General features: G+C 39.7%; 1 protein-coding gene across 1 annotated transcript; it reads right to left on the bottom strand.

Moving 5' to 3' along the window:
* Positions 1 to 243: 243 nt before the first annotated feature.
* KRTAP26-1 (keratin associated protein 26-1) lies at positions 244 to 1,252 on the bottom strand. The gene has a single exon (XM_002684610.4). The coding sequence runs from the start codon at positions 1,062 to 1,064 to the stop codon at positions 522 to 524; it is 543 nt and encodes a 180-aa protein (XP_002684656.1). The 5' UTR covers positions 1,065 to 1,252; the 3' UTR covers positions 244 to 521.
* Between the last annotated feature and the right edge of the window lie 19,567 nt (positions 1,253 to 20,819).

Genomic DNA, 20,819 nt, shown 5'->3' with positions numbered 1-20,819 from the left:
ATAGGGAGATCATTCCTAGTTTTGTCTTTTCAAAATAACTTCCACTAAAGGTTTTTGGGTCTTTTAAGGATGTAGGATCAGAGAGATCTAGAAAGCAGTTTGAGGAATAAACCATCAAGCTAGTCCACTACTGTGAGGTAAAATCACATAGTTGAGTGTACTAAGTCCTAGCCACTTCTCTTGCAGGCAGTTGAGGTTAGTCACACATGTGTTAAAATAAAGACAAACTGAAGCACCAGGTTCTTAGTTCTGACTTAAATGCATTTATTATAATCCAAACCGAATAAATTCTTCCCACACCCAATCAACACTGAAGAGCATTGCAAACCATAATTTTATGCTAAGGAGAGATGAAAAAAAGATGAAAATGGGAAAGGAACAGCTTTCATTGGGTCAGGCACAGGAAAAATCAAGAAAAAGCAGTCACTACTAGGAAAAGAGCAGAAGCACGTGGAGTTCGAATTTTCATCTTGGATCTTCAGGGTGAGTATTGGCCTGGAATAAAGAAGCTGCAGGCTTCCTTAGGTAGAGCAAGACGGACGGTAAGGACTGAACACATAAGGCAGAGTTTGGCATCCACTGAAGACAGGGCGCAGAGGTCTGAGGCCGCTGGACACAATGCTGATGGGATGAAAACCACAGGGCAAAGAACCCGAGGGGCGATATCCACAAGGGAGAAGGCCCGAGGGTCGCGAGCAGCTGGACACATAGGTCAGCGGTCTATAAGACACTGAGAGGCAGGATCCAGAGGGGTAAGAAGAAGCTGGAGGAAAACTGGTTCCGTGGCAGGGTCTTGGCACATAGCAACCAGAAGAAGGGTAGCTGGAAGTTTCACAGCTGCTGGGCTCGCAGTTGGCTGGCTGGCAGCTGGTAGGTTCACTGCAGGTCTCCTGGCCATTGCTCAGGATCCAGGTTCGGTCCTGACAGCTACTGGGCAAGCAGAGAGCATCTCCGACGCTCACACTCGGAGTGTAGAGGCCGACGGAGGAGGCGACAGGAATGTGACAGGGACTCCTGAGAGACCCCAAGGTGTAGTTTCCGGAGCAGTAGTTGTGGCAAGACATGGCGAGGTTTCAGGAGCAGGTTGTCGTCCGTTGCAAAGAAGTGAGTGTCTCAGGTTTCTCCTTCATCTTGCTGTCTTATATACCCCGAAAGAAGGCGGTGATTCTGCCCAGACTCTTCTGCATTGTGTGACGCCGCATCACAACTCTTCATTAGAGTCCAGGAAGTGATGCTTCCACCTCCCATAAAACTGGATGTTCCTTGCAAGGCTTTCCATTGATTAAGGATATCTATAAAGCAGCGTGACTGGATTTTAATAGTATCTGTGCTCCTTAAATTACTCAAGCAAGACAGATATCTTGAAGGTCGTTTTCCTTATTTCAATTATAACCGCCACTCCATAAGAGAACAAAGCTGGTGGAGCTGATGGAATTCTAGTTGAGCTGTTTCAAATCCTGAAAGATGATGCTGCGAAAGTGCTGCACTCAATATGCCAGCAAATTTGGAAAGCTCAGCAGTGGCCACACAACTGGAAAAGGCCAGTTTTTATTCCAATCCCAAAGAAAGGCACTGCCAAAGAATGCTCCAACTACCACATAATTGCACTCATCTCACAGGCTAACAAAGTAATGCTTAAAATTCTCCAAGCAAGGCTTCAGCAATACATGAACTGTGAACTTCCAGATGTTCAAGCTGGTTTTAGAAAAGGCAGAGGGACCAGAGATCAAATTGTAAAAATCTGCTGGCAGCATCGAAAACAGCAAGAGAGTGCCAGAAAAACATCTATTTCTGCTTTATTGGCTATGCCAAAGCCTTTGACTGTGTGGAACACAATAAACTGTGGAAAATTCTTAAATAGATGGGAATACCAGACCACCTGACCTGACTCTTGAGAAATCTGTATGCAGGTCAGGAAACAACAGTTAGAACTGGACATGGAACAACAGACTGGTTCCAAATAGGAAAAAGAGTATGTCAAGGCTGTATATTATCACCCGACTTATTTAACTTATATGCAGAGTACATCATGAGAAATGGTGGGCTGGAGGAAGCACAAGCTGGAATCAAGATTGCCAGGAGAAACATCAATAACCTCAGAAATGCAGATGACATCACCCTTATGGCAGAAAGCAAAGAACAACTAAAGAGCCTCTTGATGAAAATGAAACAGGAGAGTGAAAAAGTTGGCTTTAAGCTCAACATTCAAAAACTAAGATCATGGCATCCAGTCCCATCACTTCATAGCAAATAGATGGGGAAACAGTGGCTGACTTTATTTTTCTGGGCTTCAAAATCACTGCAGATCATGATTGCAGCCATGAAATTAAAAGACACTTTATCCTTGGAAGGAAAGTTATGACCAACCTAGATAGCATGTTAAAAAGCAGAGACATTACTTTGCCAACAAAAGTCCGTCTAGTCAAGGCTATGGTTTTTCCAGTGGTCATGTATGGATGTGAGAGTTGGACCATAAAGAAAGCTGAATGCAGAAGAATTGATGTTTTTGAACTGTGGTGTTGGAGAAGACTCTTGAGAGTCCCTCGGACTGCAAGGAGATCCAACCAGTCCATCCTAAAGGAGATCAATCCTGGGTATTCATTGGAAGGACTGATGTTGAAGCTGAAACGCCAATACTTTGGCCAACTGATGTGAAGAGCTTACTCATTGGAAAAGACCCTGATGCTGGGAAAGATTGAGGGCAGGAGAAGAAGGGGATGACAGCAAATGAGATGGTTGGATGGCATCACTGACTCAGTGGACATGAGTTTGGGTGGACTCTGGGAATTGGTGATGGATAAGGAGGCCTGGCGTGCTGCAGTTTATGGGGTCACAAAGAATCAGACACGACTGAGCAACTGAACCGAACTGAACTGAACTCCATAAACATTCTTAGAATTCCTCTCTTGGAATTCTTGTTCTGAAAAGTTGTAGTGAATTTCTTTGAAACATTGGCAAATTATCTCTCTTTGAGGGGAATTCTATGCTTTTTGAAAATTGCCAAAAGTAAAGAAACACTTGAACGCAACTAGGTTGTGAATGAATGAAAAATCCTACATGATTTGGGGTAGAGAGTGTTTAAAAGTAGTATAAGATAGGAAATAGCAATGTGAAAAAAAATTGTCCTTTGCTTTATTTCAGCACTCTGGCGGAAAGTGACTCCCCACTGAAAAATCTTTATTTTAAAAAGTCATGCTCATTTGATTTGTTTTGATAAATAAGTAAACTGAGGCGAGTTGAAAGTTTGATTTATGTGTGTTCTTAATACAAGAAGGAAATTGGGCTCAGTTTTAATTATGGTTCTTACTGAGAACAGAAGGAAATAAGCAAAATCTCTTTTAAAAAGTCAACCAACATGACAATTTTCATAGTTTTTATAGGTTTATCATGCCATGGTTAGTCATATTCCAACTGAAAACTAATATACTTGGTTAAAAAAATTAGACACAATGATTTATATATAGATGGATTTGGTTTTGCTTTTGACACTGATTCTGATATCAGTATCCAAAGAGGAGCTTTTAAATTGCTGTACAAGCTTTTAAATTGCATCAGAATTAATGCAGAGTTTTTCTAAGTACAAATACTTCAAAGGTTATTTTGGGATATATTTTCTGGTAAAAAATTGTTTCAAAAGATGCAGGATTCTGCTGAATCTCAACCATCTCACTGAATTTTTCATTTACCAGCATATCTAGTGGCTCGAAGGGCTATTTTAACAGAAATTTTAATTATCTACTGGATTTAAATTTCAATTCCCTTTACCTAAAAATTCAGTGTAAATCACAGCACTTTCTCCTATTTTTATGTTCAATGGCTAGGCTTATTAATTCTCCCTCTATCCTGGAGTAGAATCTGTGAGATATAAGGTTGATTTCTCTGTGAGCCCATATAGGGTTATTTTACTACCAGGGATAGAAATATGAGGTCTTCTCTTGTGGCTCAGATGGTAAAGAATCTGCTTGCAATGCAGGAGACCTGGGTTCAATCCCCAGGTTGGAAAGATCCCCTGGAGGAGGGAATGGCTCCCCATGCCAGTATTCTTGCCTACAGAAATCCATAGACAGAGGAGCCTGGCAGGCTACAGTCCATGGGATCACAGAGTCTGATAGGACTGAGTGACTAATACACAAAGGAATATGAAAAGAAATTGTACAGTCTCTGAGGTCCTATGCAAACTAGAAATAATCACAGATTTTTAGGATAGAGCACATTACCCTTTGATGATTTGTACTGGATGTGTTTGAGTCCACTCCTGCCCCCAGCCACCCAATCCAACACACACCCTTCCAGCTTCAGTCACTCGATGTTGTTTGTACACATCACAAGAGTTCTCTTGTGAAATCCTGGATGCATCAGCTGAGTGGCATTAGTAATAGGTACAGCCATGCTTAACTGAATGCTTATCAATTTTATAGGTCGATGCTCTATATAGCAGCTCTTCTTTTTTTATAAGTACTAGTCCAGCATTTGCATGAATATGTCTGTATGTGTGCGTATGCGTTGTTTCCGGTGTATGCATCCATGAATGTTTTCCATGAAGAGAAGGGTTGTGGAATAACAGGAAACTGGCACTCATCTAGCGTCTATTCTGGGCGACACCTTGCAGCGTGCATACCACAGGTGAATTGTCAATTGATCCTCACAGGTCTTTACAGTACATTTTAAAATCTCATGTATTCATGTGAGGAAACCTGAGACATAGAAAGTTACCATAAATAATATGAAGAGAAACATCTGAACAAAGGAGGGTCAAACGTTTTAATATTTGTTTTGTGGTCCTTGACCCCTAAAATGTGTTTTTTTTTAAATTTCCCATTATCCAATATGACTGTATGTAGAGATACATTGATACCATCATTCACTAACTGTGTGACTCTGGGCAATTTGCACACTCTAATTCCCAGTTGCTATCAATATCCTTTCTTGAAACAATGGAAATATTAATAATATCTATTTTCAGTTTCATTTAGGATATGCTGATATGTAAGAAAAAGTTAAGTATAAACTGCAAAGCACTCTACTAGAATAATTCATTTTCTCACTTTGGAATCTTGTGTGTGTGTATTCAGTCACTCAGTCATGTCCAACTCTTTGCAACTCCATGGACTGTAGCCCGCCAGGTTCCTCTGTCCATGGGATTTTCCAGGCAAGAATACTGAACACTTGCCATTTCCTACTCCAGGAAGTCTTCCTGACCCAGGGATCAAACCCACTCTCTAGCATCTCTTGCATTGGCAGGTGGTTTCTTAACCCATTCCAAAGAGTGCCACCTTGGGTTTAATTCCTTTAGAACACCTCCACAAGACTCTCATTTTTTCTACTGTGGGTAGATGATACTGCAGAAATATTCATGGAATTCAAAAATTAGAGTGCCTTAAATGTAAGTTGTCCCCTAATAACAAATCTTAAACTGGTGGTATTTGAAAGTGATGCTCTTACCACAAAATAAGAGCTCATGTGAGCATAACAACAGGTATCTCATTATCAGTCTCCCATAAATATGATTCAGACTCTTCTTCTGATGCAAGAGCCCAGGGAGGGACTGGATATTCTGTGTGTTCCTCCAGTTTTACCCACTTTGTTTCTTTTTCTTCAATGAACTAGGGATCCCTACCTCTCCTAGTCTAGGAAAGGCAACACCCAATTTCTCTCTTCCTTAGACACAAAGAATCTTCCGAGCACTGCAACAATAAAGCTATGCCAATAAATGACAACATCACATTCATTCATTCAGCAAATATTTATTGAATATCTTGTATGTGCAAAACATGACAGATGCTGACAATGATGTCAAGATACCATTGATTTTTGCTCCTAGACATCCGATCTTGTAGATGGATACAAGATGAGATGGATACACAGTCCATGCCGGTGTTTGCTAAGTGCTGTAAAACGTTTACAGAGAAGGGCAAATGTTGTTTGTAGGCCTTACCTAAAGTTGGCTTTTGATATCAATTTTGAGGGATGAGACGAAATGGCAGGGGCCTGGGGAAAGATGGAGACACTTCAGGGTGTGGCAAAAGGCATAAAGACAGAAAAAAATGATGACAGTATTTTCAGCAGGAGATTCTTAGGGGCAAGGTGTAGTAAGAAAACTTCGATTCACATGCTTCATCTAATTCAATCGTCAAGGAAGTAGCTAAGATTTTGTTCTATAGGGAAAGTCATCTAGTAACTGATTTCAAGACGAGACTGCTGTTATTGGAGATTAAAATAATGTGATGTTTGGAATGTGCCTCAAATTAGTCCATAGGGAAAGGGTGGAGATAGATGAAGCTATATTGGCATTCATAACACTAATGATTATTGAAGCTGGGTGATCAATATATGGGACTTCACTATCCCTCTGATTTTATGTGTGATCAAATTTTTACAATAAATATCTTCAACCATGTTATTGAAAAAAAAGAGACTGCTGTGATGAAATTGTAAGAGGGAAAGCCTATTGTAATGCTTTTCTCTCTTGATCCACCGAAATTGTTGTTTTACCCATCTACTTTTTCTGTTATCACTGCCATCACTCAAGTTGGGTTTTGTTCCCTGTTGGTGAATACGTGCATTTCTTACTGACTCCTCTCTCTACTCTCTTCGCTTTAGTTTAAATTCTACATTTAAGTCAACAGCCTTAAAATTAATTTCTTCATATGATTCACTTACTCAAAAATGTCAGTGACTCTCTTTTGCCTGCAGAGAATTGTCCAAACACTTGACTCACTCTCTCCTACTTCTCAGTATCAATTCTGCCTATTCTCTTCATGTCTCTAATTACTCCATGTTTCACATCATCTCATTCTTCCTTTGGAATAATTCTTTACTTTTTTCCATCATTTAGAACTCAGATAAATTAAAAGATTAAATTAAAAAGACAAATTAAATTAAAAGATCCTGTCTTTGTAAACACTTTCCTACCAGCCAAAGACTCTCAGTCTTAAATTTGTATAATTTTCATCACCTAATTCACACGCACACACACATACAGATTCCTTTGCATTCTAAAACATTGTTTTTACATGTCTTATTTTCTGCATATATATTGCAGAACCCTTACAAGCTACTATTTACTGAGCTTTTATTAAATACCAGACCTGATTTTACATGTATTAACTGACTTAATCCTTACTACATCTCATTCAAGTAGGTGCAATCGTTAGTCTCAATAGGCGTGAAGAAACTTGGCTGATCCTTAACAAATATTTCTGACTGACGTTATAGCATTTACAAAATATTACCAGATTTTCTCTATCAATTAAATAGTGAACTTAAGTAAGAATCTCCTTTCTACCCTTTTCTCACTGTCTCCCCTTTTTTAATTAGGGAAGGTCAACTTTCAAGGAACATAAAAGAACATGAAGACAGAGAGATTCAGATGGACAGAACACCCTTTTGCCAAGCTTTTTTTTTTTTTCTCCTTCCCATCCTAATATTCTTGAATACTATTCATCTTAACATGGTATAGAGAAGATAACCTGTTAATTGTCTGGAGTCAGTACATTGCGATCTGCCACATAGTAAGGTGTCCTAACTTTAGCACCCCCTGTTGGGCACCTTGTATAAAATCACTAAATTATAATCAATTGAAAGAAGTGATGTAGTTTCCCTGGAGTAGGAAATGGCGACTCACTGCAGTATTCTTGCCTGGAAAATTGCATGGACAGAGGAGCCTGGCGGGCAACAGTCCATGGGGTCACAAAGAATTGGATATGACTGAGCATGCACGAACGAACAGATATAGAGTTTGGGGTAACTGATAAAGTCGTCAGACTGTAATCTACTTTCAGCTGAATTTTTACTAAAATATTCTTGAAGTGGAAGCTATGGTTTATACATGATATGCACAAAATCTGCTATACTCATTCCTACTTTATTCATAGACAACAACTTTCCCTCAATGGTGTTAGAAAATTGTTAACACCCTTTCATACCTGTATTAAAGAGAGTGTAGGTGGAGGTTCCCCTTTCACAATTCATGCTTAAGTTATGCTGTGTCCCTTTCACCTTAATAGCGACTATTTACCGAGCCCTTCTTGGGGCTTCCCTGGTAGCTCAGTTGGTAAAGAATCTGCCCGCAATGCAGAAGACCCCAGTTTGGTTCCCGGTTCAGGAAGATCCACTGGAGAAGGGATAGGCTACCCGCTCCAGTATTCTGGTACTGGAGAATTCCATGGACTGTATAGTACATAGGGTTGCAAAGAGTCGGACACCTGAGAAGCTTTCACTTTCACTATTACATTCCTTACATGGTTCTATGCGTTTTACATGTATTAACGGATTTAATCCTCACAGTGTCTCTATTCAAATGTTTTAGTTATTCTCTTTGTCAATATGTTTTATCAACTTTATTGATATAATTCATGTGCAGTAAATCGGTCATATTTAAAAAGTGCGGTTTGATAAGTTTGACCTTTGTTTACACCAAAATCAAGATCGTCCCCCCAAAATCTCCTTGTGTCCCACGTATTCTTCCCTCCCATTTCTCTCCACCTCACTCCACCCCTACCCCATCCCCAGGCAGCCATTTATCTTCCTTCTACCTTTGGATTACTTTGTATGTTCTAACATTTTATTACATGAAATAAAATGGTATGCATATATTCTGTTTTTTTTCTTTATTTTACTAAGTATACTTGTTTTGAGATTCACCCATGAGGTAGTTTGTTCCTTGTATTGCTGTGTAGTGTTCCCTGACCTGGATATAATACAGCAAGATTATTCACTCATGTATTGATGGACAATTGTGTTGTATGCAATTTTTGGAAACTACAAACACAAATATGCTATAAACATTTGGGTGTGAGTTCTTAAAGGGACATATGCCCTTAGTTCTCTTGGGTAGATATTTAGAAATGGAATGAGGTAATCATATGATAGTCAATGTTTAAGTTTTAATGAACTGTCCAACTATTTTCCAAGTGACTGTTATATTCCCACTAGTAGTGTATAAGAATTCAAGGTGCTTGTTTTTTTTCCCTAACATTTGCAATAGGCATACTTGTAAATTTTTTATTTATTCTATTAAGTATATATAGTAATATTTCATTGTGGTTTTAATCTGCTAGTGACTGATGATTTTGAGAATAAGCATTGCTTATTTTCCATCTCTATATTTTCTTTAGTGAAGAAACTGCTCCATGGTTTGTCCATTTTTCTCTTGGCTTATTTGCTTTCTTATTGTTGAATTTGGCATGTTCTTCAAATCATTTAAAGACAATTTCTTTCTTAGATGTAGAATTTACAAATATTCCCTGCCAGTCTGTAGCTTGTCTTTTTATTTCTATAATAATGATTTTTTGAAGAACTTATATTTTTAATTTTGATGAAGTTCAATTTATTAATTTTTAATTTATGGATTGTGTTTTTGATTCTGTATTTAAGAAATCTTTGCTTAAAATCAAGTCTTAAAAGATTATTTTCCCTTGTTTTTTCCATCTGTTTCTTTGAAATCTAATTTCTATGCTGGCCAATGTTTTAAGCTCTTATCTTAAAGACCATACATGATTACTTCTCTAGCCAATGCACTACCCAGTCTGGGCCCTTGTTCTAAACTCACGGCACACTTGACATTGCTGTCCATGCTCTCTGTTTTGAAACATTGTTTTGCTTCTATTTCAGCAATGCTCTAATCTCATGATTCTCTTTCTATCCCATGGAATATTTGTTTTTTTCTTTGTATCTACTTCCCTTTTCAAAAAAAACTAAGATCATGGCATCTGGTCCCATCACTTCATGCCAAATAGATGGCAAAACAATGTAAACAGTGACACTTTATTTTTTGGGGGCTCCAAAATCACTGCAGATGGTGACTACAGCCATGAAATTAAAAGATGCTTGCTCCTTGGAAGAAAGCTATGACCAAACTAGACAGCATATTAAAAAGCAGAGACATTACTTTGCCAACAAAGGTCCATCTAGTCAAAGCTATTGTTTTTCCAGTAGTCATGTATGGATGTGAGAGTTGGACTACAAAGAAAGCTGAGCGCTGAAGAATTGATCTCCTATCATACCGATCATTTCATACTTTACATTTTATTATTTTATATCTTATATTTGCTTCTCTATATTAAAAACAGTATAGTCTATTTGTGTTTGCATTGCTAAATATGCCCAATGTGCTGTTTTTGCACATATTTATTTAAAAAAAAGGATGAAAATGTTTTAGTGAATTTTTTCTCTATTCCATTCATGCATTTTATTATCTCTTCAGTTCAGTTCAGTCACTCAGTCATGTCTGACTCTTTGTGACCCCATGAATCGCAGCACGCCAGGCCTCCCTGTCCATCACCAACTCCTGGAGTTCACCCAAACTCACATCCATCAAGTCGGTGATGCCATCCAGCCATCTCATCCTCTGTCATCCCCTGCTCCTCCTGCCCCCAATCCCTCTCAGCATCAGAGTCTTTTCCAATGAGTCAACTCTTCGCATGAGGTGGCCAAAGTACTGGAGTTTCAGCTTTAGCATCATTCCTTCCAAAGAAATCCCAGGGCTGATCTCCTTCAGAATGGACTGGTTGGATCTCCTTGCAGTCCAAGGGACTCTCAGGAGTCTTCTCCAACACCACAGTTCAAAAGTGTCAATTGTTCGGTGTTTAGCTTTCTTCACAGTCCAACTCTCACATCCATACGTGACCACTGGAAAAACCATAGCCTTGACTAGACAGACCTTTGTTGGCAAAGTAATGTCTCTGCTTTTGAATATGCTATCTGGGTTGGTCATAACTTTCCTTCCAAGGAGTAAGCGTCTTTTAATTTCATGGCTGCAATCACCATCTGCAGTGATTTTGGAGCCCCCAAAATATTATCTCTTACTCTATTTCAAATATTTCTATTTTTATTGAAGTATAGTTGATGTACAATATTGAGTTGTTTTCTGGTGTATGGCAAAGTGATTCAATTAAATATATATATTCTTCTTCACTTATGGGACCTCCCTGGTGGTTCAGATGTTATGTATTAAATAATATATAATAAGCATACCTATGTGTATGTGTGCTTAGTCGCTCAGTTGTGTTCAACTCTTTGTGACCCCATGGACTGCAGCCTACCAGGATCCTCTGTCCATGGGGTTTCTCCAGGCAGGAATATTGGAGTGGGTTGCCATGCCCTCCTCCAGGGGATCTTCCCAACCCAGGGACTGAACCCTGGTGTCCCACATTGCAGGCAGATTCTTTATTGTCTTATTAATATATATTAAATATATGATTAACACATATATTCACACTTTCAGAGTCCTTTCCTTTATAAGATTATATCAGATTGAAGATTTACATGTAGATCAATGTGTCTGATGGCAAATGGCTGTTGAGAAAATTTATCAAGGATTGGCAGAATTTGTCTTAAGTCATGGTTTCTGATATTTTCTAATCTATCAAGGACATAGATATATATTTGTATGTGGATATATATCTTCAACCCTTTTGGCCATTAGTTTTATAAATTAGAACACTGTTGCTTTTGGCTCTTTGAGAGCTTTTCACAGTGAAAGCAGATTTACTCTAAACCTCTTAGAAGAAAATAGGTATAGGTCTGTCATAGTGCTTGTCTTGGATTTTCTTGTATAATGCACTTTAAAGGCAGGGGTACACAGTTCACCTCCAGGTCACAGGAGCCCCTTGTTCAGCTATTGCCTTGCATAGGATAAGTATCTCTCCTGGTTTCTTTTTACTGCAGACTCTCTAGACATACAAGAACTCTAGAAGAAGAATTTACAAGCAAAAATGTCATTTTAGAGTGCAAAGGTTTTCTAGTTTTTTTTTTCTTTCTTTCTTTATAATGGAACATGAGATCAAAATAGCAATGCTATGACTGTCAGCAACTCAGCAGTCTCACTAAAATCAATAGGTGCTTTCTGGGATTTGGGCTCTAGCAAACCTTTATCCTGCCAGAGAGAATAGCACTCAGGGACCAGTGAAGACTCTGAGTTCCCGGTAACATTTTTTTTCCTCCGAAGCATTATAACACTTCATAAAAGATAGAGAATCCTCACTTCCTCAGTTGAAAGACTGACATTTAAGTGATTCAATTCTTTATCCTGGTGATTATAATAGTCTATTCCCAGGTTCTGATAGAATAGATTCATGCCTTTTTTTTTTTTTTTTCTCCAAGCTTAAGAGTCTGTTTGTTTTTCCCCTAGTATTGTTCTCAAAATATTTTAAAATCTTTCATCTTTTTCCTTGACTATACCTCTAGAGATGGCCTTATTTTATAAATTCAGTTAATCTGTGATGAAATACTCTGCTGCTGCTGCTGCTAAGTCGCTTCAGTCGTGTCCAACTCTGTGCGACCCCATGGCCTGCAGCCTACCAGGCTTCTCTGAAAACCTGATAATTGGTTACTGTAAATAGTAACCGTGTGTTATTATTCATAACAGTTAACATTAGTAACAGTTACTAATTGTAACTGTATGTTTATATTTTTCCATGTTAGGAGTAGGAAAGGGAGAGATGTCCCATTTTCATTTATCACCAGTTCTTTTCCAGAGAAATGACAGTTCATTCTGAAAAAGATGGAGGAAATTTTCCTATCTAAAATACTTGTGGACTGGATCATGTAGCAAATGGTGCTTTTTACTAAAGGTCTTAAAATCAGTAGGTTCCCTGAAAGTGATATAAAACATCACTGAAATGATGGAAGACCTAATTTTATGATGAATAAAGCAGTACTGTTTGTAATTACCATCCATTATCTGGCATTTCAACATTAGGCTTGAGCGTGAGTGAACTGACTTCAGGTTTTAGTGATCATGCAAAAAATTTTTCAAAGAATGAAGAAACCGAAAGAAAGAGAGGATAATGTGACCTTATGGGTGGAGCCTTTTGGATCCGTTCAGGGTACTTTTGTTCTGTCAAGTGTTAGAGACCTACACTTCCCCATTTCGGCAAGTCCAGAGGAGATTTCCCCTTAATTGGGAAGAGCTGCACATTTAGAAGTGCTGGTAGCTTTGGGACCCCTTTCAGCTACCAGATTCTGTGACTGATGCTTATGCTGACTCAAGACTTTGTCAAAGAAAATCTCTACCCATTTAATGCTGCTTGGAGACCTTTTAATATTAATCTTACTGAAACACTGAGTAAGATATATTGAATGGATTTGGTTGTAATCTCTGTGGGTCAGATTAATCAGAGTAGCCAATGGAGTGGCATTCTCACAGGAAAATTCATTAGAAGCAGTGCAGTTTAGACAAGTGTTGGATATTGGGGGGTAAAAAGTCCCCATAGGTCTCTTGCATTTCTGCATGTCTTTAAAGCAGTCACAGGTCCCCTCTGTTCTGAATTAACTTTGCAAGCATATCTGTATAGCAAACAGCATAGGAAAATAGATACAGTGTTTCTCTTTGGGGCAAATGACAGGCATGCTTCCTGTCCATTCTCATGTCCATGATTCAGGCTTCTGAGCTGAAGATTCCTCTTCTATAAAACAACTCACTATGTATGCAGATATCATCTGCCCATCTTACTACTGGCCTTTGCAATTGAGGCTCAGGAAATTACTGCAAATGCTAACACTCTGGCTTCTGCTTTTGCCATGCATAATAAGATCTTTGTCTCTGATCCAAGTGTCCCATGTCTTCTGCCAGCTTCCATGAAGCTGTGACAGGCTACCTTGTTAGCTTGCAAATAGGGTAAAATATTGAACCTTTTATGGTTCTTATTAGGTCTTCCCTGTATCTCAAACAGTAAAGAATCTGCCTGCAATGCAGGAGACCTGGGTTCAATCCTTGGGCCAGGAGGATCCCCTGGAGAAGAGAATGGCAATCCACCCTACTCTTGCCTGGAGCAGCCCATGGACAGAGGAGCCTGGAGGGCTGCAGTCCATGGGGTGGCAAACAGTCGGACACGACTGAGCGACTGACTCCACTTCTACACAGTTCTCATTGCCGTTTCTGACCAGTCTCTCCTTTGTAGTTGGAATGGCAGCACTGCACTGTCATAACTAACTCTATTCATTTCAGCAAGCCTGTAATAAAACAAATTTTAATAGAAGTGCAACAATCATAGTAATATTGAAATAATGATGACAAATTTATGCAGCACTGACTAGTGGAAATCAGTCAAAGTTATTAGATGAAGTAAACAGCTGCTATATGGAAAACATATCTTAAAAGCTTAAAGGACATTAAAAATCAGACAAATTAAAAGAACAAGTGACTACCTTGGTGGTGCAGTGGGTGGGAATCCGCCTGCCAATGCAGAGAGCACGGGTTCGATCTCTGGTCTGGGAAGATTCCACATGCCCTGGGCAACTAAGCCCATGCACCAAAACTACTGAGCCCACGAGCCACAACTACTGCAGGGCATGTACTTAGAGTCTGTGCTCACTAACAAGAGCAACCACTGCTATGAGAAGCACTTGTACCACAGTGAAGAGCTCACCACAGCTAGGGAAAGCCTGGGTAAAGCAATGAAGACCCAGCATAGCCAAAATAAGTTAAAATACACAGCAATAATAAAATCAGAAGAACCGTAAACCACGACTTAGTTAATAGTCTTAAGCTTAAATAGTAAAGCAGCAGTTGGGTAAGGCAAATTCTTCTTTAAAACAATGTAACCATATAACATGTCTTTTAAAAGACTGCCTGCCTCTCTCAACTAGACTAGACAGTACTGTGTAGGTCCTTTACTTAGGAATTCTCAACAATAAGGTATAAGATACCGATTTGGAGTTGGAGTGTGTATGCTCAGTAGTAGCCAACTTCTTTTGTGACTGTATGGACTGTAGCCCACCAGGTTCCTCTGTCCACGAGATTTCCCAAGCAAGAATACTGGAGTGGGTTGCCATTTCCTCCTCCAGGGGATCGTCCCGACCCAGGGATTGAACCCACATCTCCTGCATTAGCAGGTTGATTCTTTACTGCTGAGCCACCAGGGAAGCCTTGTAAGATATGGAACTCAGGGGTAAAAGCTGATGAACAATGTAGCTCATTTGTTATCGAGAAAAGGCTCTCCACTAGGGGTCAGCACTGCTGAACCTCAGTCACAGGTACACCTTAAGTTACAGCCCAAAGGATGAATGGCCGTGAGACCTGTGTATGTAGCTGTGTGCTATCCATGTAGCACAAAGCTTTAGGTGCAGGTTTCTGGATAGCAGGGACTAAAGACTTCAGAAAAAAAAAAGCAACTGATGATTGTATGACAGGCTCTGCCATATGGTATGGACATACCACCGTCCGAGAAGCATAGGGGGTGGTTTCACAGGCGCTGGGTACAGGCATGCTGGTTGGTAGCTCCAGTTTCTCATCAATCCTTTAAGAGCTGAGTTCTGCCATGACTGCAACTGGCTCAACAGAGGCCTACAAGGACTTTGTGGGGCTCCTGAGCACAAAAGTTTTTCTGTTTCCTCCATTTCTTGCTTACAGGCTTCATTCGGCGTCCAAGATCTTCGCTGAGTTCCAACAAGCAGATTCAAACTGTTGTTAATTAGAGAAGGCGGGGGGAATGCAGAGACAAGGGAAGAATAGTCAAAAGAAACAACAGTGTGGCCTTGGGCCCGGTTCTTGGTTCCCCCTAAACGGATACACATAACAGAATCTTTGAGCTATTTGGCAGATACTGAAACCCCTACCAGGTGGGGGAAGTTAATGGTATGCTGCTCATAAGCTCATAATCCCCTGGAGGAGACAGCCAACTGGTTGGAACCAGGCGGTTGGTGATGCTGACTCCGACTTACTTCACCACCAACCAATCAGAATGTCCACAAGCTGATCAACCATCTTTGAACCATTACTGTAAAACTCCTCACTACCCGTTCCAGGTTGGGACACACAGCTTGGAGGGCATTAGCCCACAGTGTCTGCCTTTGCCTGGCAAAGCAATAAAGTTGTTATTTTCTACCTCACCCAAAACTCTGTGTCCAAGATTTAATTTGGTGTTGGGGTACAGAGGCTGGATTCAGGTTCAACACCTATGAGAATCACATAGAGGACGAGTTATTAGAGGAGATGGTGGAACCATGGCAATAACCCCTGAGCTGAGCAAGTCTCTAAGGACAAGATGACCTTAATGTGGATTCTAAGCCAAACACTCACATTTAGTGATCTTTCCCTCTTGTGCTACTGTTCTTAGTCACTCAGTCATGTCCGATTCTTTGCGACCCCATAGACTGTAGCCTGCCAGGCTCCTCTGTCCATGGGGATTCTCCAGGCAAGAATACTGGAATGGGTTGCCATGCTCTCCTCCAGGGGATCTTCCGAACCCACAGATTGAACCCAGGTCTCCTACGCTGCAGGTGGATTCTTTCCCATCTGAACCACCAGGGAGTTCCTCTAGTGCTTCAGCTAGAAGTTTTTAAGTGTTGATTATTGGTAACCAGTGCAGACTTTATCCTGACTCTCTGTTTCAAAAATGTTGATAAACACAGGTATTTAGAATTCAGGAAAAATGGCTAATTACAACCATGGAAAAGTATGCACTGAGTCTCTAAAACAAAGAAACTACAGTCTTATTTACAATTCAGCAAATTATGCATCTAGAGAAGCAATATTCCAACCTTCATGAAAAGATACTTGAAATTCTGAGGAGAGATTAATGTTTATTACATCTGCCATATTAACTTAAGGTAGGCCACATTATAAAGGTTTTTACACGATTTAGCAACTGAAAAACTACAAAATAAAAGTTTTTTTTATGTGTTATGTGTCCCCTGGAAGAGGGCATGGCAACCCATTCCAGTGTTCTTGCCTGGAGAATTTCATGGGCAGAGGAACCTCCGGGCTACAGTCCATAGACTCAAAGAGTCAGACACGACTAAAGCGACTTAGCACACAGCATATGTGTTACGTGTGGCCTTTAATGTACTTATACGGGTCATTAAAATTATTGTGTTTAGTATATTTAAACACTTTTAATGAGCTTCTTACAAGGGATACTTTGGATTATGTCCAATGGAACACCAGAATGAGAGTCACTACGCTTGAGTTCTAGCCGTGACTCTGTGTAAATCACATAACCTCAGCAAGTGTATTTACTAACTGCCTGATTAATGAAATCACTAAACATCTCTTAAACACTTAGAAATAATTATGATTCTATGGAAATGTAACTGTGATAGCAATGAGGGAGCATAAGAAGATCCACAGTAAGGAGGATGAATAGGCAAGTGGTCCTTACCAGGAATATTTAAGACATCAATATTTCACTCAGCTACCTGATGGAGGCATGGCAGACACTTAACCTTGATGGAACACCTTTAACACATAACAGAGTTTCAGATGGTATTTGTCCTCCAGAGTGGCTCAGTGGGCCAGAGTATAGCATATTGTTTTTAGATTGCCTGACATTCCATGTGTAGCCTGAGGGCCCCAGAGCTACAGCTTTACATTAGGAGCCCCTCCAGGACCACCTCAAAGTCAATGCTTTGATTACCACAGTCATTCCCTGCAAGAAATTAAACCAGACTCCTAGAGACCAAGCCACCATCAACCACAGCCTCTGGGAAATAGGAGAGAGCAGGCCCACTTTAAACTAATACAGACTTGAAAAATGAAAGAACTACGCCGATGCCTAGTTCTGTTTCCCGAGAAATATTTCCGAAAAATATCTCACTTGGTAGTAGTGGATATTCTGAGTTTAATCTGATAAGTACACCTGTGATCATGATAAAACTTTACTGTGATTTACTATAAACCCAATCATTAAATAAATACAGTATAGCACTTGTGAATATCAATATAGCTAAAATTTTTAATGTGGTTCTTTCACTGACTCCTGCAGCTTAATTTAATAAAAAAATAAAATCTAGAGGAAGATACTTTGTTCTTGAGAATTTCAACATGCATTATTACATCAGTTTCCTGCTACACAGTGTCAGAGTGAATGTAGTTCATTCCAAGGGGGGGGGAAAAAAAACAAACAATAGTTAATAACCCTACTGTAAAGGTTGACAGGGTTTATGGTGGAAGAGGGCTTTTAAATCCAAGTGTTACACTCTGCACACTCAATTTAAATAAGCAACATGCTACAGTCCATGAAGTAACAGTGACAAGGCAGTGAACTGCTAAGGGAGGCGTTCTTCTTAGCCTTTTATTTAATTTTCAGTCTTCTTTCTCTCGTTATCTTTGTCAATTAGTCGTTACTGAATCTCTGCACAGGCATTGGTCCAGGACTTGAAGCAATGCCGTGCTGGGTGATGGAAGAATAGTAACGGGCCGTTTTCAGTATTTACTTTTGAGGTTTCTTTGCTCTTGTGTCTGGATGCATTCACACTGGTTTGCCTCTTGCCTCCGAGGAATAATTATTCTCTTTGAATGTCATTAATGAGTTTGTTTTTACAGAGCCAGAGAAAACTGTACAAAAAGTCAGCAAATGACTTAGTACTATGGAACCACAAAAAGGCATTTTTTAATTCAAAATGTAATTTAATTACAAATGTTTAGTCTATTTGTACCTATCTGCCTATGGGATAGCTCACTTCATAGCAAAGCTGTAGCTCGATACAACCAGTAGTGATGAGTTATCAATTGTCTTATGAAGTATAGAGCTTTTTCTTTGTGTTGGTTGTTCTTTCTCAGCTATTTTTTTAAAGAACTTTTTCTTTTGTATTGGGGTATAGCCAATTAGACTAATGGAGAAGGAAATGGCAACCCACGCCAGTACTCTTGCCTGGAGAATCCCTGGAACGGGGGGCCTGGTGGGCTGCCGTCTATGGGGTCGCACAGAGTTGGACACAACTGAAGTGACTTAGCAGCAGAAGCAGCAATTAGACTAACAATGTTTTAATAGTCTCAGGTGGACAGCAAAAAGACTCAGCCATACATATTCATATATCCATTCTCCTCCAAAATCCCCTCCATTCAGGCTGCCACATAACGTACAGCAGAGCTCTGTGTGCTATACAGTAGGTCCTTGTCGATTATCCATTTTTAATACCGCAGTGTGTACATGTCCCTCTGAAACTCCCCAATTCTCCCTTCCCCCCAATCCTTTCCCCTGCACCTGCCCCCCCAGCAATCATAAGTTTGTTCTCTAAGCCTGTGAGTCCATTTTTTCAATCAATTATCATTCTTTCCATTTGGGTCCTAGAGAAAGAATATGGAAGCTCCTGACACAAAAGAATTTCAAGTGGAGGGAGTAATAGGAATTCTCTGAAGGTAGAAATGGGAAGCAGAACTACAGAAGAATATTCTGGCTTCAGGAAAAGTGTCAGTGACTGGGATGCAACAGAACGCAAAATTACTGTCTCATATCCTGTTAGATTCTTCAAATTGCTCAACATTTTCAAAAGGATAATTATTTAACTAAAAAGTGGTAGTAACTATTGATTATGAAAAACAAACTTGCTAACATCATTCAGACAACTGAGCTTATGTTGTCGAAAACATAGTTTGGACTCCGTACCATCCAAATACTTTCCCTGACACCTAGGTTATGTTGATTTCACATGATTTGGAGCTATTCTTCTTTTCTCAGATGTTAAAAAAATCTATAAAATTTTATAAACTCCAATGAAATATACTTAATCTATTTCTAGCATTTATTCCTGGGTCATAAATAAATAAACCATCCAATCAATTATACTAAATTCTCTGACTGTAGCCTCTATAGACTCATAGCAAAGTAATATACTAGACCAAGTATTTTCAATCAAATTATTTGTACAAACCTTTCATATGACACAGAAATTTTCCCCACATTTGAGCCGATCTAGTGATAAAAAGCCTAATATTAATATAATCAGGTTGTTAGAACTTATACTTCAAACTCCAAAGTCCAATTCACTGGATTAAAATGCTGGCCACACATTTACTCTCTGTATCATCTTGGACAACCTACTTTATTTGTCTGGATTTTCATCCTCACTTAAAAAAGGAACTTAATGAATCATACTTCCCAGTTTGAGTTTACAGTGATGAAACTCCAGTTTGAGTTTACAGTGATGAAGTATACGTGCACAGTGTTTGTTAAATCATTCAGTTCAGTTCAGTCGCTCTGTCGTGTCCAACTCTTTGCGACCCCATGGACTACAGCACACTAGTCCTCCCTGTCGGTCACCAACTCCCAGAGTCTACACAAACTCATGTCCATTGAGTCGGTGATGCCATCAAACCATCTCATCGTCTGTCGTCCCCTTCTCCTCCTGCCCTCAATCATTCCCAGCATCAGGGTTTTTTCAAACGAGTAAGTTCTTTGCGTCAGGTGGCCAGTGTATTGGAGTTTCAGCTTCAACATCAGTCCTTCCAATGAACACTCAGGACTCATCTCCTTTAGAATGGACTGGTTGGATCTCCTTGCAGTCCAAGGGACTCTCAAGAGTCTTATCCAATACCACAGTTCAAAAGCATCAAATCTTTGGCGCTCAGTTTTCTGTATAGTCCAACTCTCACATCCATTCATGACTACTGGAAAAACCATAGCCTTGACTGAACGGACCTTTGTTGGCAAAGTAATGTCTCTGCTTTTGAATATGCTATCTAGGTTGGTCATAACTTTCCTTCCAAGGAGTAAGCGTCTTTTAATTTCATAGCTTCAGTCACCATCTGCAGTGATTTTGGAGCCCCCAAAATAAAGTCTGCCAATGTTTCCACTGTTTCCCCCATCTATTTGCTATGAAGTGATGGGGCCGGATGCCATGATCTTGGTTTTCTGAATGTTGAGCTTTAAGCCAACTTTTTAACTCTCCTCTTTCACTTTCATTAAGAGCCTCTTTAGTTCTTCTTTGCGTTCTGCCATAAGGGTGGTGTCATCTGCAGATCTGAGGTTATTGATATTTCTCCCGGCAATCTTGATTCCAGCTTGTGCTTCTTCCAGCCCAGTATTTCTCAAGATGTACTCTGGATATAAGTTAAATAAGCAGAGTGACAATATACAGCCTTGACGTACTCCTTTTCC

Source organism: Bos taurus, chromosome 1, assembly GCF_002263795.3.
Source record: "Bos taurus isolate L1 Dominette 01449 registration number 42190680 breed Hereford chromosome 1, ARS-UCD2.0, whole genome shotgun sequence".
NCBI lineage: Eukaryota > Metazoa > Chordata > Mammalia > Artiodactyla > Bovidae > Bos > Bos taurus.
This window is presented reverse-complemented; position numbering and strand designations above follow the sequence as displayed.